Source organism: Odontesthes bonariensis, chromosome 6 (genome assembly GCF_027942865.1).
Source record: "Odontesthes bonariensis isolate fOdoBon6 chromosome 6, fOdoBon6.hap1, whole genome shotgun sequence".
Classification (NCBI taxonomy): Eukaryota; Metazoa; Chordata; class Actinopteri; order Atheriniformes; family Atherinopsidae; genus Odontesthes; species Odontesthes bonariensis.
The window spans coordinates 18,820,058-18,838,301 of NC_134511.1; the positions used below are offsets into that span (position 1 = coordinate 18,820,058).

Consider the following 18,244-nt stretch of genomic DNA (forward strand, 5'->3'; position numbering starts at 1 on the left):
ATTAGGTCAGTGGCAGTCAATGGGTGCCATCCTAAACAAGAGAGTGGATGGGGGGGGGGGGGGGGGGGGGGGGGGGGGGGGGGGTGTCTATAAGGTTAGAAGAGCATAACAAAGAGACTTAGTTGATCTTAGCGTTCACACTTAGTGAAATAATGTTGGACTGGTTCATACAAAGCGCACACAGAGTTCTTCGTGGTTTCACGCCCATTGCGCTTTCTGTACTCAAACAAGCGCACATCAAAAGATTGTTTTGATTGAAAAAGTTTTTGAAAAGCGGTCCGATTTGGTTACAGTGCTGATTATTTACACCCGTCTTCCTCATTCCACCCCCTTGAGCTGTTTGGAAGGTAGATCTTCGTCATGTGCCTCTGTTTCTTCTTGCTTCTTTCCCTCCCTAATATGAAAAATCCACACGGAGAGAGAGGTTGTTGTCTGTTGTTGCTAATAAATGGGAATCTTTGAAGTTTCTGTCACATTCGGATTTGCTTTCATCGTCCTGCATCTGTCAGTCAATGAGAGAAAGCGCAACTCCAAAGGAAACTTTTGCTGCTCCCCAATTTTTCTCTCACACATATACAAAGGACCAAAACACAACAACAACAACGGCAAAGTGATAAAAGCTGTACTGGGCATTGGACCGATGGGAACGGACTAAATAAAAATCTGAATAGTTGTAAGGTTTTCCACACGTTCTGATGAGGTTCAGCTTTTGCAGACTGACAATTTCTTCTTGCTTGGCTCCATTGTCCCACTTCTAATCAAAGAGAATACACATCCCGGTGTAGCTGTGGGGCACACTCTGAACTTTAGTCTGTCAGCCTTAACTCAATCATTTCAAAGCAGCTGGGAGTCAAAAAAGGAGGAAGAGCTCTGACATGTGTCTTTTGTGCCCAATGTCTGCTCACAAAACTGATGGCAGAACTTGGGCCTGCACCTAATCACATAATCTCGCTCTGACAGCCGCAGAGGTCGGGGAGGAGGGACAAAGGCTCTCATCCTTGGGCAGTGATCAAACTTGAGCCCGCCGCTTGTCTGGAGATGAGCCCCTTTTCACTGCTTTTTCCCATCTTCCCCCTGCTGCCAATCATGTGTCATATGCTTCACACCCTCACCGGATGGAAGCTTCTGAGTGCATGTGGTCGTGCTGGGACTGAGGCTGTCCGCTCAAGTCAAAGAGATGCAGAGAAACAAGGGTAGAGGAGATGCGTAAGGAGTGAGAGATTTGCAGGAAGTGTTGGGAACTGACCGAATGTAAAAACTGAGTGTTGCTAAGAGTAAAGCGGGCCACAATGAGTTACAGTGACTAATGCTGCTAGCCAGAGAGAGAAAGATGCCTGGCTATAGAGGCTGGGTGTAGGAGCCAGAGAACTGAGCTGCAGCCAATCTGGATGAGGCCTTGGTCCAGATATGTTGGGACAGTACCAGGGGCCCTTCTACAGTCCGTCAGCGGGGAGGAGAGGGAGCGAATGAATTTGCAAAAAGTAGAGTGAAAAAAAAAAAAAGTATAAAAAGAGAGAGGGCCGGCTTAAAGGAAGAAGGGTTGTGAGGCTTTTCAGCCACAAAGTGGGATAGAGGGGGCTGGTTGGAGAGAACCGCTTAGAGTCAGGCAGAGCTGGAGCCGAGGCTCAGAGGCAGGGCCAGAGCTGAGCTGGGGCTGCTGAGAGAGGAGCCAGGACTGGAGGCCAGAGGAGGGAGGAGGGCAGAGAATTGGAGGAGGCTGTGGCAGAGCTGGAGCAGGGGACCTGGCCAGAGCCAGGGACCCCAGCTTTAGATTTAGTCAGCTGTTCCCCTGGCCAGCAGCTGGAAGGACACAAGGAGAGAAAGGGAGGGGAGGCAGCACAGAGACTTCATAGGAGAATTTTAACGGGGAAATTGAGAGGAGATGGAGAAGAATAAGGAATGAAAAAAATAGCACAGTGATAGCAAAAGAGAGAAAGGAAGAGGGTGGTGGAGGTTTGGAAAGAGGACAGTGGAAAAGCCATTAGATTCCTATGAGAGAGAAAACAGCACTGAGAGCAGACAGACTGACAGAAGGTGGTTAAGGCTCACTGGCTTCACAACCACTCTTCTCTTCCTCCCTTAGTGATTCTCCTGCTCCCTCATTCTTCCTTCCTTCCCTCCATCCAGCAGTCCATCCTCCTCCTCCTCCTCCTCCTCCACACGTTCCGTCACTGGTGAGCTATTCTCTGGCTACCGCCTTTTCAACCAGTTGTGCCTCAACAACAGCCCTGCTATTCATCACGCTCAGGCATGACCCTAAACACACGTAGCGAGAGCCCAAACAGGTGCCCCACACTGGCGCACATGCGCACACAGCTGCAGAGGGATCACACGTAACTGGAGGGGGAAGATATGCAGAGAGTACACACAAAGAGGATGAAATGAGAGGACAGGGCTCTCTGTGGCTCCCTGCGATTAACTGCAGGGGGAACAATAAGACATGAAAACAATTTTTTTTTTTAAAACATTGTAAAGAGGAGAAATAATGATGTAATTAAAGCAGCACACATACACACTTTGTTTCCATAAAAGTGGTCAAATGAGATTTAAAGTACTGTGCAACAGAGTGAGGGGTATGGGTTTGCACGGGGCAAGAAGCCGGTGCTAGCAAAGCACTTTATAGCCTATTATATACCATTCAGATGGACCAGGCGTCTGGGATAAAAGCATTTAGTCTGTGTCTTAGTGAGTGACTCAGCACTTGAAGCTTTCGCAGGTGGACCCTCTCATAACTACACAATGCATATCAATGAAGTGATCCACTCATTGAATATGGATCACTCCCTCCTGCATACCTCTGTTTTCCTCGTCAGGCCTTCCAACCATTTAGTTATTTAATGTTGGATTAAAGCAATTCCACCTGCTCCTTAAAAGACTAGCAGTAAAGCATCCGATGAGGCAGGAAATAGGAGGAGGTGGGAGAGAATGACTGGGAGTTGCGTGCTTCGAAAAGCCGAACAAACAAACTTTTCCCCAAAATTAGAGGGGGACGTTTCTGCCATGATTGGAATTTCTAACCCACCTCCTCTCCTCCCTTTTCCTCTAATTTAGAGTTGAGATGGCAGACAGCTCCCCCTCCTCCTTCTATTGCTTCCTCTCCATCACTCTCTTGTCTCTCTACGGCTCTACCTCCACCCATCTGCCCTTTCCTCTTCGCTCTACCTCTCTGCAGCTCCATCCTCCCCTCGGTGGTGGTTAATGGCACAGGGATCCAGCGTGGAATATAGATCAGTGAGAGATGGATGGGGCACCAGGAGTTCCGACCAGTCCCGTAGGTCCCAGACCAAAGATTAACTAAATATTAGCTGACAGGAAGAGAGAGAGGCAGGGACACAGCTGCAGCTGCTAGTGCCACTGCTGGCAGAACAAACGGCAGAGTCTGTTTTTAACCCCCTTTTGCTCTTGGGAAGAGAGACAAACACATGCGATAAACACACAAGTGATGCAAAAATACACAAAACGCATTGGGTCAAACATACTGCCGTGCACACACATGCTATCAGAGGCACCCTGGGACAAGAGGTCCACTAATCACATTCTCTCCTCCCCCTCTCTGCCCTGCCAAGGAGGATGGCGAAGGGAAAAAAAGGAATAAATCTTTATTAGGCAATGTGTCCCTGCTTTATCGATCGCTTGGCTCCTTCCCTCCCCTTCTTCCACTCAGCCCCCTCTCTTTCCATCCCCTCCTTTTGTTATTTTAGGCGTGTGTCTGCCATCCAGTTCAATTGAGTCAGGGTGTACATCAGAGAGGACCATTACCCATGTCTCCCCAGGCTGGGGCTGTCACTGGCTGAGAGGGGGGTATAGGGGGAAGTGATGTAGCCACCCAGGAGGGACAGCTAGCCAGCTAACGGCTAGCCAGACATCCAGGCAGACAGATAGTAGGGTTTGGGTTAGATTGCAGATAGACAGGATGGCAGTAACATGTAGTGGCAGAAAGTCATCCTGAACAATGTCAAAACTGTGGATCTGTACTTCACCTAAATAGAAGTCCAGTATTCCTCAGACCATGGCTCTGATTTAATCCGATTTATCTTGCCAAGTTCCACTTGAGCCACAAAAGACAGAAAACAGTTACAGGCATTTTCTGTGAAGACTTACAATCAAGTACCCAAAGTAAAAAAAAAAACAGTGTACAACATTCAAAGTGTAATTGACTATGACACTGAACTTGGCATTTGATGCACCGAACTGAGATCAATGACTTGCATATAAAAGCCACAGATACCAGATGAATTTCTGAAAAGCAGAGCATTATGAACCCCAAAAAAGATTCCAGGAAAACATTAAATTCAGGATCATTTTGCTTTGACTTCAGAGAAAAACACCAAAGGAAATAGGCCAAGTCTTGTTCTCTCAAACATTCTAGGCAGTGGTAAACAGAGCTTCTAAATGCAGAAACAGCGTTAGCCCCCCAAGGCCTGGACGCAGGCTACTCAGCACTGAGCAAAGCACAGAGAGCAGACGTTAGAAAGGCAGCTCCAGCCTTTTTTGGGACTTTAGACATAGGAAGCACCGTGGAAACATACTGCATCTAGACTGGGGCAGTATGAATACAATGAGTTTCTGTTGCGTGGTTTGGGAAATTAAAGTGGAAAAAAAAATCAAGGAGGGTAGAAAAAGAGACCATGAGAACTTGTAAATATGAGGAGGGAATGCATGGAAGAGAGAGGGGATAGGCATGGGTACACAGAGATCAGGAGTAGAAGGAAAATACAGTAGCATGACAAGAGAAAGAATGAGGCAAGAAAAAGCAGGCAAGAAAGTAAATGAGCAAGGTGGGGAAAAGAAAGCAGCCCTTCAAGACAAAACTCTTTTGAAAGACAAACTAAATTCCCTCATCAGTTGAAAGCCTAGCCCTCCTTCCTTTGGATCCCTTTCATTCCCTTTGTGTGTATCACCCTCACGCCTGGAGAGCTTTTCTAGCTATATTCAGTCCTGCTCTGCCACAGAGCAATGAATGCATGTCTCACATGCCACACAGCCACGACATCGTTGGACCAGGCACAGCCAGAGGCACCATGCATTCTCTGGACCTCCTCCTCTACATAGCTCACATGGCACTTGAGTTTGCGGGGCAAAAAGAGCGAGGGGGTAATATACCCCCTCCCACTCCCAATCTGGCTCAGATTCCTGGTTGCTCCACAAAAGGACTGGGCATATTCTTTGTCCTCTCCCAGACTGATCTCTCAGGTGAGAAACTGCTCATTGGGACATGTGAAACACACATTCAGTCATGCAAGTGAGCTTTTCCTTTGGTCAGGTGCTTTTCATTGGAAAGCAATAATGTAAGCATGGGCTCGTCTTTCAAGCAGAGTAATCAGCCACTGGAGGGACAGTCTGACCAGATTGACCTCTGACTTTAGTAAATCCCCGTGGGTCAAGTGAGGAGGTCAGCACTGGGCCAGCTCAATAATGGGGGAGGGACCGGTCAATGAGTGAACACCTCTGTCAGTGGGTGCGTGTGTAATAGGGGTCAGTGGCAGGTAAACCCTCAGCCTCTGCTGTTGTTTATTCTAAGGCGCCTAGTTAGTGGCGCCTCGGCAATGTGAAACAAACGTGTGTGTGTGTCCATGAGTGGAAATGAGATAGGGTGGGAATGATGACAGATGGGAATGTCATCCACCCTCTTATCATTAACGTGCCTCACCTTTATTCAGCCTGACACACATAGCCATAAACACCCTCAATGACCCATTAACACACACATGCTCATATTCGCACATAAATCAAGCAGAAAGAATGCACCTGTACTCACAAAGCTGTGCGTGTATTCGGAAAAGTTTGTCCAGGAAGCAGCTCAGTTTGGTAAAAATCACTTATACCGACATCCAAAGTCAAAGTTGGTTTGTCAAAACACGGAAAATATCCTTTTGATTAGAAGGCGTCCTACTGTGGTTAGTTTGATTTAGATCAACATGATGTCAAGAAATTGTTGGGGATGGTTGAAAATGAGTGTCCTTAATGGGACATAGCTTTGAACTCTGTAACTACAGAGTGATTATGTGTACACACACAGACAAAAAAATGTTCGCCGCTGGGCTGCTCAACTTTGGGCTGATCCAAAGCTTTTTGGCTTCCGGGGAAAAACAGCTGCTGACCAAACACAGAGCGACTCTGTTCAGTGGCTTTTAACAAGCACTCTCAAACTATGTTCATATACATACATGTCAGTCTCTCTCTCTATTTCACACAAACATGCGCGCTGAACCCATACACTGAACCCTCCACTGCAGTAAGCAGCGTGTTGGGCTTCTTTGTGCTTATTTCAGCAGCCTGTTGGTACAAATAGGAATTCATTAAAAAAAAAAAAAAAAAAGGGAGAATCAGATATGAGAACGCTGAGTGCTGCATTCCCCTGTTGTTATTATTGCCAAATCGAAGAGAGAGGGGCGGCTGGTAATAAAAGTCATTAAATGAAATAGAAAAAATGCCTTTTAATAGGGGCCTTGTCACTGTGGATTTAGTAGCCTTTCTATCGCCTGCTCCCCATGCTTCATACCCTGACAGAGTAGAGAGGGGCAGCAGCTCTGTGGAAGGAGGACTGGATTCCTAGACAGAGTCAGCCAGCCGAGGAGCTGTGCTGACGCACACCCAGCAGCCACAGTCTGGGACAGGAGACAAGTCATTCTGGAACAGGGACCGGGGCAGACGTTACAGAGATCAAGCTCTGGAACTTTATAACTTTAGCTGGTTTATTTAAACATGGGTCCCTGCACACAGCTCTTGTAGTCTGTAATAGGGCGCAGGGTCATTTTGAAGGGAGGTCTTTGGGTAGTAAGTGAATAGCCTGGCAGTAACAAGGCAACCAGGGCTGGACTGGGTAGCGATGATTTAAGAGGGGAAGGGAGGAAACAACTATGTCTGGGACCAGGAATAGGACTGGGACAGTGGCTGGCTCCAGTCAGGTAGACGGAGTGGAAAAAAGCAACGCAGGCGTTAGTACTTACTTGAAATGCCAGGACCATCATCTGGTGGTACATCTTGGGTACAGTATTGGAAATGTGGAGAAAAGGAGACCGTTATAGCCAGGTGTAGAAGATGGAACATGGCTGGCTACAGGAACTTATGGTCTTTGGTGGTAACAACTTGTCTAAAGGCCCGTCTGGGACAAAGTCTAGATAGAATTTGAAGCTGAGGCAGAAACCTGAAACTAGAAATGGGAACCTTCTGGAGAATTCAAGCTAAGAACATGACACAGCTAGCAGACAAACCAGTGGTCATCTATCACTCGACGGGTATGGCCTGGTTTTGTCACAGTCAGATTTTGCTTTATGGGCTCCACTCCCTAGAAGAGACAACCAGACTGAAATCTGGCAGACTGCTGTCTGGTTGTCTCTGCTAATGAGCTAGAACACATTATAACCAAAATGAACGTGATTAAAAACACATTTCAGATTAAGCTCATTTACATAACATAATATAGCAATATCAAACACAAATACTGTGGCCGATAAAATACAGTCTTTTCTCCAACATTTGAATGGCCCCATCTGTATGTGCGGACACGTTCTCACACAAAGATAGATGAAGCAAATGTATTTCCATAACACAGCTGAAAGGTATCCTATCATATTTCCATTCGGCCAATATAATGGGACAAAGACCCGGAATCTGCTTCTCCCATCCTCTCTGACACACACAGCCAGACAGAGAGGGCATTTTCCTCCTAAGACTCTTCAAATGCATGCAGTTGCTGCCCCTTTCTCTTGGACAGCCAGATGTTTACACTTGCTCCAGGCTCAGGCATGTTTCCATGACGTTACATGTCCAAGGTTCGTCACATGCCGAGGGGTAGACCCGAGGCACCCGAACCTGGATCATTGCTCCATCAAAACTTGCACCTTGGAGTTTGGTGCACAGATGGCATCCGTTGACCTGACTTTAAGGTTCACTTTCCCAGATTCCTCCAAACAGGTTTCTCCTAAGCTCATCATTTGAAAGAAAATGAATCATTTGAGGTGATAGTTTTCAAAGTGACTGAGGTGTACAGTGTCAGCATTTCTTCAGGTCCTAAGTCATAAGTTTCTAGTTTACAGCACGCTGGTTTCTCACACACCAACAACATGTTTGGAAGCGTTCTGTCTCCTTGTCTTTGGTAGAGGGCATGTGGGCTCATTCTCCATGGGCATTGTACAAAGATAAAGGAGCTCTCTGGCCCAACAGGAAAATAAAACCAGATCCACCCACATGAAAAGAAACAGCCCACACACAAACAAGAAGAATAAGCCCTCACCCACCAAAAGCAAAAAAAAAAAAAACTCAGTGGAGCCTTGCCGTGTCTTGCTGACAACATGCTTGTGCAAGATTAATGTTTCGCATCTCAAATTCTGCGCCTTCATGGACCAAATGCTTAAAGATTTCGGGCCTCAAGAAGCCTTTTGAATGGCCTTGTGAAGGAAAAATGTGTGTGTGTGTGTGTGTGTTTATGAATGAGTGAGTTCTTGCACAAACAAGCTCAGTGTTGCTTCAACTTTGTAAGTGGCACAGATTTCTCCTTGGCATTTGGCTTACTGCTTTGTAACACAAACAATAACCTCCTAGTGTGCGCAAATAGTCTTTGTTTTATCAGTCCCTTTGTTTTGTGGTGTTGTCTGCGTGTTGACTTGTTGTATAAAGTGAGATATTGCCACAGCTCTGCCCGAATGCCAAGAACATACTGTATATGTCATATAAAAGTCATACAAAATGTCATGTGGATCAACAGCCTCTCTTTTAAGGAGCTAAAAATAAGTTTCAAAGGAGTCTTTGTTATGATTTTCTCCATCTGTGTTTTCAAGAATGGAACGTTTAAAAAAAAAAAAACAAGCAGGGAACCACCAGCCCAGTTGCCATTTCACCATTTCATTGACATCGTGAATATATATATAAAAAAAAAAATAAAAAAAATACGAGGGTGAAAGAGAGTAGATGACGCAGAAACCTAATTAAGAATCTCCAGAGCGTGAACAAATTAACCTGAGTTATGAGCATGCAGACGGAAAAGACAGACACACACATTTACATGCACGCACACAAACACACACACACACACACACTGGTTAGTCTCTGAAATAGGTGGAGCAGATGAGGATGACATTCACACTCAAACAGGCATGACTGCCATGGACATTCAGTGTTATTCTAGGCAGCGGAAAAGCAAAACATTATAGGCTATCTAGTCCAGCAGCACCACCATGGAAAATACACCAAAATAGTTTTCAGGATGTGAGTATCTACTTTCATTCGGGTTTGATTTAAAGCAGCCTCAAAGTGTCCACCTCATCACTGTAATTTCGGGGCAGCAGCGTGATAAAATGACATGCAGCCTCATGTGAAAAATTTGCCTAACAAGGAGAATTGGATAAGTAGGCTGTAGCATGTAGCCTATGCTAATGATGTAGCAAAGAGCGACATATGCCAGGCATCAGTATGTCACTCCTTGGGGACATAAGGCTTACGGTAACAGGATAGTAAAAGTGAGGTGGTGGTGTGTGCACACTGGTGGGATGTTTTTTTTTTGTTTTTCTTTTAACCTTCAGCACAAAGCCCTGGAGGCAGAAAAGGTGGGGGGGTTTAGAAATAAGGAGATGAAGGGTAAAAAGGAGGAGGAGCGGGACTGTCCATGTTCTGAATAAACGAGGCAGGAGGGGATGAACTTGACCCAGACTGGAGGCCTAAAACAGGAAGGAGGGTAATGAAGTGCAAACCTGCTTTGTCATGCCATGTTAGAACCATAGGATTAGAATTCTATAATTAGAGGACGGGGCTTCATAATGCTAGCCTTCCTTTCAGCATGATGAGCTGCTGAGTCTAAATTATACAAAGGACCAAGAGAACAGATGCTTCGATCAGAACAGGCAGGTCTGGAAGTTTTCTATTCCAGCAAATGAAGCTAAGCCGCCACACGGCACAGTCTGACTGACAAGCTGAAGGAAAGTGAAACTTGACACAGCTGTGAGATTTACTGACATTTCTGTGATCAGCTCCTAACAATGTCATGTTTGTGGCAGACTAGCCGCCATTGTGGGTCTGTTCCCCAAAGCAGCATTCCTATCTAATTCCACTCATTTGCAGTTTTTTTTAATGTATCATGTACCCACAGAAACTTTTCATACAGTTAAGAGGCTAGCTGTGTTCCACTTCCTGCTCAGCAGGTAGAGATGTGGGGGTAAGATGAGTGCTTTAAGGGCTGGAGCTGCATTGTATAAACCTGTTATGACCAATGAGCAGTGGACTGCTAGATAACACTAGCATACATACATGAATATTTATCCTAAAGGCTGGCATTGGAACAGATGAGCTAGCATGGGAGAAAGAACATGCCATCCATCTCACTCTCTTCCCATTTCTGCGCTTCATTCTTTACTTTCATACATCCCCTTCACTTGCAATCACCATTTCAATGCCTCTTTCCTCTTTTGCATTTTCCACCCACATTTTCCCTCTAGGCTTCCCCTCTTTTTCTTGATATCACCCGATCTATTGCTCTTCCCCTAAAATGCCATCCCCCTATCCCTTTCCTCCACAGCACTGATGTATGGAAAGAGATGGAGGAAAAAAGGAAAAGGCGAGTGATTAATGTCTTTGAGAAAAAGATAAATAATCACAGGAGACTGGGGGCTGGTAGTTGGCCTTAGGGGAGTAAATATGGAGAGTTTTATAGCTGCTCACTTGGGAGAGAAGGAGACGGAGGAGAGGGGAGGGGAAGGAGAGGAATACAGCGACAGCAGATCCATTCAAGTATATTAGCTTTCCTCCCCATACACAATAACCTCCTCATCTATTCTATTGCGCTACTGTCTTTCATCATCAACACTGCATCCCATCCCACTGACAGCACAAACACACAGAAGAAGCCACACAAAGCCATGCACACATGTGCGTACACACATAAACACACCCTCACAATCACCATGCACTTTTCTTTTTTCAGGCCAGACCCACTGTATGTGTTTGATGGGCCAATACATGTGGTGTGTGATGTGGTTGACAGCCCCCTCCCAGGCTGCCCTGCTTTTAAGCCCTCATCCTCCAGTGGCTGCCTGTCCCCTGGAGTAGATTGCATCTTTTATTTATCATTTGCTCTTCCCAACTGAAAAAATAAATAAATAAATAAAAAAAAATTCTGGGGCAAAAATTGCAATCAGCATAACATGCTCTCCTCCTGCTGTGTAGGAGGAGAGCATGTCATTCTCCACTCTGTGTGAGCATGCGGGATGAGACTGACAGCCCATGCAGAGACGAAGACACACACAGACACATGTACAATCCCTCTGTGCTTATCAACCCCCCCCCCCACACACACACACACACACACACATATTGACACACATGCTCTTTCACACACACACACACAAACGGTCACAGAAAAACAACCCTGTTACCTTCTTTGTTACTATTTTCCTAAGCATACACAGGGACATATCTGCTCTATGATGCCTCGCACTTTTTTTTTTTTTTTACCTCAGGCTGAGTGTTTCGCTTCCTGAATCCCCAAAAGAGTGAGCACATAAATGAGCCTAATGCTGGGGAATCTGGTAAACAGGCCAAAGAGGGAGGGAGAGCTGCCTGCCTGTCTGCCTGCTCCATGACTACTATTGTGCACTGCACATTCTCTGAGCCCACAAGAGCTGAAGCCATCTCCACACAGATTCTTTGGGGGGGATAGTAAGCCAAGAAGTGAGAGAGGAAGAGGGAACAAGGGAGAGAGATGGAGAGGGCGAGGGAGGGAGGAGGAAGATCATGCATAAAATCTTGTTTGCAGAATGCATTAAGATTCAGATGAACTGGGGAGGGTAATGGGATTAGAATCCTGAACCCTTTCCAAGGGTGGGGAGTCGGATTGACAGCTGAGTCTATTGCACTGACGAATGCAGTGAAATATTGTGGTTCTGGCAAAGATAGCCAGCCAGCCAGCCAGCCAGCCAGGCAGAGAAGCAAGCAGGGGGTTGCTGAGCCTAAAGCAAGCCATACCACAAATAATGCAGCTGAGAGACAGAAATACATCTTTGTCTTTACCAGGTGCATATAGCTTGAGCTTCAAGTGAATGTTGGGTAGGCAGCAGAAAAGCTTCAGTGTGTCTCACAAAGGTGTTTGGCAAACAAAACAGAAGCACTGTGGCTTTAAATCACCGTCCCTCCCACCCTTTCTAAATATCGTCTATTTAGCCAGCGGTGAAAAGATATAGGGGGCTTTTGTCTGCGTACCCACTGGTGGGGGCATGGAGAGCTGGAAAGACACAAAAATAGGAACAAAGTACTAAGCTTCCATTTGGAATTGCTCTGGGCCATTCAATGCACACAGCTCAGTGGGTAAAAACAAGTAGAAGTGGGCTACTATTACGGGCTTATCTGAAAATAGGCTATTCTCTCACAGCTATAGGGTAGACTGGTGTGGAAATACCCTGCATTGTTTATAATAGGCAAGGCTATGGAAGGCAAACACAAGCCCTTTACAAGTCTGGTATGTCTCCACGGAAAATGCACACAGCGCGAGTGGTGTTTGCAGGCTGTTTTCCTGCACTATTTCAACCTTTTAGTCCACTCACCGACTTGCAATACGTTGTCCACCCAGCCATCCTCCAGCAGAGTGACACCCCGTAGGAAAGGCAGCTGGGTCTCGTCATTATTGTCCCCGCTAGTTCCACTTTCCTCTCCCCCGGCGTTGAAAGACGAATACATACAGATTTCCTTCTCGCTTCTCGGGAATGACCAATATACGATCCTCCGCTGGACGGGTTCCGGGATCCTCTCGAACCGTTCCTCCACCCTTTGGAACGGCCACTTTTCCGCGACTCTGCGTGCCGCGATGTCGAGCAACGACTCGGGGTTGTGTGTTTTTCCGTTTCCCGACCCTCCCGGAGCGGACCCTGCACCGCCACACAGGACTCCTCCAGCCCGCTGCCCCTGCCTGCATGCCGGGTTGTAGCCGGGCCGGCAGCAGAGCCGCTTGGCTGAGGGCTGCTGGACTCGCTCGGCCATGATCGCACCGCTTCCAACCTGAAGCGCAGTTCCTCTCCGATCATATAAATGGGATAAGGAAGAGAAAAGGGCAATCTCGCACCGATTGTTTGCCGTACATGGAGAGACTGCCCTTATTTGGAAAGGTGGGCGGTGCCTGCGAGTTCCGTGAAGTCCTTTGTGTTGTCAAAGTAACGGGGGTGGGCGGGATCCTGGAACTCAGCCAGAGCACGAGTGGCGCTATAAAAGGATCTGGAGGCGGAATTCCCGAACGTCGGCAAATCCTTTGTGAAGCCGTTCGGGAGCGCGAGGGCGGAGCCCCGGCGGCCGACAGACTTTGAAGTTTCCTTCTTATTTGAGTTTAAAGGCGGGGACTTAATCCAGGGGCGGCCTCGCAGTTTCCCACAGGGGTAAAAGGGGGCAAGAAAACCGACTTTTTTTTTCTTCCTTTGGAGCTAAAGCAACCACCCCGGGCTCCTGCTTTTTCAATAACCACTTGATGGTTGTTTTTGAGGCTTAGGTTTTAAAGGACTTTCAGCTGTCAGAGACAAAAAGGCCACGGGAGGAGGAGGAACGTGAAGATATGAAGCCAGGCATGCTTGTCTTCCGTGGTCACATCAGTCCCTTTGGTTAGCTGTTTGGCTCAATGCAGCAGTCTATATTAAATGAATCAAACTTATCATTAAAAAGACAATCTGTGTCTTTACTTACCTTAACTTTAAAGTAGCAATCCACTGATTTTACACGTGGGGATTAATACAATAAGCAGTGTGTGGAGTGTTCAGCCCTTGGAGAACATATGTGTATTGGGAGGGAGCTCCCTAAAGTCTTAGATAATAAACTTGAGAGCAAGCATAACTGACACGTCTCTTCAACTGAGAACTTGTTACACTCTGTCCCACTGTTTGAAAGATGTGTGTATTTATTTACCAGCTGCAAGAGGCCAGTGGTCCAATCAAGCTTCTTAAATAAAGAGCAAATAGTTGTTCACAATTCAAACTTAAGATCCAAATAGCTATGACCCACTCATATTTTGTATTTAGCTCCTCACGCAGTTTTATGGAAGTGAGACTCGTTTTCTTTTGTGTGTTTGAGTCTATTAGCGTGGTAAAAAAAAAAAAAAAAAAGGATGCTGAAAATTCCTCCATGTCTGGCCTGACCTTACATTTTTCAAACAACTCTGACAAACAAACCAGTGGAGCTTGTTAACTATAAACTTGTGGTGCGGCTATTTTGTTGGTCCCCCACCCTGTCTGTTGGCCATGTTGGCTCTGTAGCTATGAGCAGGGGGCCCCTACTTCTGTGGGAGTAATACCCTCATCAGGGGTTAGGGTGTGGTTGCATCGCCCACCCCCTGCATCTCCGTGTTTGATGAGAAGTACCAGAAGCTAATGATTAAACTAAAATGTAGCAAAGAAAAAAAGTCACCGTACCGTGTATGTTTTTCCAAATTGTCTATAAAAGTTGGCCAAAACTATGCTGGTAAAACAGATTGTGTGTTTGCAATGTGTCTGTTCACTGCAAGTGTTCCCAGCTGCCCCTCTCCTTCCTCTGTGAGTAAGTCTAAAAGGCTGGCCTTTGAACTGCTCTGAAAGTGATCCACGCCGTATGGACAGAGCAGATGTGGCCTAACCTGATTTGGTTTCAATACTTCCCCACAGGAAGTTCACAAAGCCAGCAGGTCCTCCTTTGTTATGTTAGTCATTTTTCTCAGAGGGCCAGTGGAGCCTTTTGCTTTTTCCCCTTACACAGTTGTTGCCCTATCATTTGCTTAATTCTCAAGACAGAGCACGATCAGAAGTTTCAGTCACTGCCAGATGTAATCTGAATCGAGAATCTGAATCATTTGCCAATTACAAGTGTTTTATTTTCAAAGGTTTTATATTTTTGTTTTGTTAAGGTGATGTATTATTTTTTAGCATGTATTGCTCCAGCACCTGGCTTCAGATTTATTCACATATTATCAGTAAAATATATTGAATATTTTCAATTTGAAAATGCTGTTTTTTTTTTTTTTTTACAAGAGATAAAGTTTTAAAGTTTCACCTAAAATACATTAAGCATACTTGGGTGTTTTCTTTCTAGCATGTTCATAGTTTTATGAATTAAAGGACTTCAATAGGAGCTGCACTGTGGTGTGGTGATTAACAAAGGGGTCTTCTCACCTCATAGCAAGAAGGGCCCTTGTTCCAATCCCAGCCGGAACCTTTCTGTGCCGAGTATCTGATCCCCACCCCCCTACCGGATTGCACTGCAACTTTTCACCTTTTTACTTTTTACTTTAACTTTTACTATTTTTTATTCTCTTGTATATTATTTAGAGTTATTTTTATATTTTTTGTGTATACAAAGCCAAGAGTTCCTGAACTGAATTTCATTATGCCTGCATAGTGACAATAAAGATTCTTGATTCTTGAATGTGACTTGTTTGGAATGAGTATAGCTAGTGGGAATTTTGCAGTCCTTGTGATAGACTAGTGACCTCTTACCCAAAGGCTGCAACAGGGAGAGACTCCGGCACCCCGCGTTCCTGAATTGGATGAAGCGAGTATGGAAAACGGTTCAAAAACTTTGAAAGCTTTTATTACAGCTGCTTTCAACTACTGCACTGCATGCCCGTGGAGATATTTCCAAACTTAGCTGGATTTCTTTAAAACCTCAGACTTGCAACTGTCAAGCAGGTTTATGTTTTGATATTTGTGGGAAATGACAGATTTGATGTTTTTTCTTATAGTGCATTTGGCACATTACTCCACATAAATTAAAACAGATCAGTGACTGACAGCCATTTGAGAGGGGAAAATAAGTCTGACTTGATATAATTTTCATCACATTTGAAGTTGTCGCTAAAGGACTACATTGCCCAATAGTTAAGTTTTGCGTCACATCCAATCACGAGTGAGAAGTGGTGCTGCATTCAATGACATTTCTTAAATATAGTAAGTTTTTTTCAGAATACGGGAAAATAAAATTCATAACTTTTCGATATCGTATTATTAATCTTCAACAAAGCATTGAGAGAAAGGATGCAGATTTAAGAATCAAGGGATTCAGCTTAATACTATTTAGTTCTTAGCTTCGTGCGTCCTGTTTCATTAACAAAAAAATACCTTAAAATCACAAAAAGATAAAAGCAAACGTAATTACACACTAACAAACAATCAAATAAGCCAATAACTTATTTTCTATCAACCAGGCTGTGTGTAAGTAATCTGACAACAGTGCAATGGCTGTAATAAAAAAGAGAAGTGTTGCTCCTCTTCCCATTCTGCTGATGTCACCTGAATGCCTCGTGAATTGGGACCGTTTCACTTCCTGGAACAAGGAGGAGCTGGGTGTTTATCATCGTGGAGATAAACATAAATCTCTGCACTTTGGTAAGTTTATTTATAATATATAATGTTATTTAAGCTCCCTAAATAAGATTAAAACAAATATTTTATGTGTTTTTGATCGGAAGGTGCAACACTCTTGCGCTGTTTTGCCGAGAGTCAGTGGTTTCACTCCTGAAAGTTAGGCCGTTATAGATGGACAGTTACAGCTAGTCGCGTTTGAAATGTAGAACAATCTTCCGTCCACATAAAAAAACAAACTGAGCTCTAATTACTATCGGAGACTAGCTCAGTTTGTTAGCGTAAATTGCCACTTGAGTGTTGTAGCCAGAGAGAGTAGTTTGCTGTTTCTGCATTGTTGAATGCTAGCTACGACGCGAGCTGATGCTAGCTAGCCTTTGCTCATTAGCTGATAGGCTGGTCAAAAAGCGCAACAAGCCAAGTCATAAATGACATAATACTCACTGATCCCCGTTAACAATAAATGATCTGTTAAAGAAACATTTTTAAATATTTGTGTTAGCTTCACCTTATTCGCTTAAGTGAGTGAGTTAATATGTTCATGTCGGTTATGTTTCGCTACTTATCAAAGATGCAATATGCCCTGTCTTTGAGACGCCAGTACTGGATACTTTATGATAGTAAACAGTTGAGTAATAATCACCTCACCGTTCTTTACCGTGTATCTACTGTATATACGATTATTCTATATATGGTGATTGAAATGATGGAATAAACGTGGTAGGTTCGGTCTTTATCAACTACATCAAATGAGTGTGCTCAGTTTTTCAAAAATCAATCTTGTTTACAAAAACGTCAGATCCCAGTGAAGAATGCCCCTTTCAATACTTCTTAAAATTTGTCTTAGTTGAGACTACATTTTTAGACTTCAGAAATATCTTAAATGCAGTGATTCAGAAGAGAGAAGCAGAATCTTGATATATTTCCCCTTTAACAAAACTGATTATTACACTTTTTCTGTCTACTGTAGAATCGCTTGTCTGGACATTTAATGTATACACTTTCAAATTTATTTTGCCTGTAAATATACTAGAATATATATAGTAGCCTATATTAGATTTTAAATATCGACGAGGCATGGAAGTGAAAGTTGATGAAAGTGCATACTCATTGTTGGTACATTACATTCATTTTGCTTACTTGTCTACCTCCAGTATTATAACTTGTTCATAGTCCCACAATTATCTATCCGTTGTCTTTTTTTTTTTTTAGCTCGTCACATTAGCTCTGACTGTCCCTGGCTGTTTCTCATCTTTCTCAGCTTTGATTGAGCCTGCTCGTTGCTGAACAGGATGATTGATGTGCGAGCATGGGCAGAGTATGTTGTGGAGTGGGCTGCCAAAGACCCCTACGGTTTCCTCACTACGGTCATACTGGCTCTCACCCCTCTCTTCATTGCCAGTGCACTGCTGTCCTGGAAACTGGCCAAGATGATCGAGGCACGTGACCGCGAGCAGAAGAAAAAGCAGAAGCGTCAGGAAAACATAGCCAAGGCCAAGAGGACCAAGAAAGACTGAGCCCGTTGGGGGGTAGGATGAGGGCATAAAAAGAGGGACGGCAAGTCATCACGCCCTCCTTAGTCCAAATGATGACATGGTGCCCTTCCTTGTCCAGGACCAACTGTCAGAGCAGGGCTACTATGCCTCATGCCCAGGAGGAGGGATGCTGGCCCCACAGACCTGACAGTGCTGAGATGCACAGTACTGCCAAGAGGAGGCTTGTCCCAGTGGGACTCTGGTCAGCAAGCTCAGCGATCATGTTTTTATACCGATATCTCGATATATTGTGCAGCTATTGCAACACCTTGCATTCCATTGTTAACACCCCTGTTCTGCTTATTTGACTTAATGTAATGAGCATATTGGAACTTTTTCAAATCGGTCACTTGCAAGCTAACCAAATTATTTTCCAATAAAGTTTTCAATGTTGATAGGAAAACTTTGTCTGAC

At 44.8% G+C, this 18,244-nt stretch overlaps 2 protein-coding genes across 4 annotated transcripts in view; one reads left to right on the forward strand and one right to left on the reverse strand.

Moving 5' to 3' along the window:
* LOC142382181 (zinc finger SWIM domain-containing protein 6-like) overlaps positions 1–13,021 on the reverse strand; it is a 45,855-nt gene extending 32,834 nt beyond the window's left edge. The window contains exon 1 of one of the 2 annotated variants that reach the window (XM_075467751.1): positions 12,531–13,020. In XM_075467751.1, coding sequence (XP_075323866.1) covers positions 12,531–12,963 — 433 coding nt within the window. In that variant the 5' untranslated portion in view covers positions 12,964–13,020. Of the gene's footprint in view, positions 1–12,530 lie in introns of both variants that reach the window. The other variant, XM_075467752.1, reaches the window with a different exon arrangement.
* A 3,210-nt stretch (positions 13,022–16,231) lies between these two features.
* On the forward strand, positions 16,232–18,233 carry smim15 (small integral membrane protein 15). 2 transcript variants are annotated; one of them, XM_075467759.1, is made up of 2 exons: positions 16,232–16,319; positions 17,508–18,233. In XM_075467759.1, the coding sequence occupies exon 2, from the start codon at positions 17,588–17,590 to the stop codon at positions 17,810–17,812; it is 225 nt and encodes a 74-aa protein (XP_075323874.1). In that variant the 5' UTR covers positions 16,232–16,319; positions 17,508–17,587; the 3' UTR covers positions 17,813–18,233. The 2 variants fall into 2 exon arrangements, with proteins under 2 accessions (XP_075323874.1, XP_075323875.1); XM_075467760.1 differs by having other exon boundaries at positions 17,557–18,233.
* The last annotated feature ends 11 nt before the right edge of the window (positions 18,234–18,244 follow it).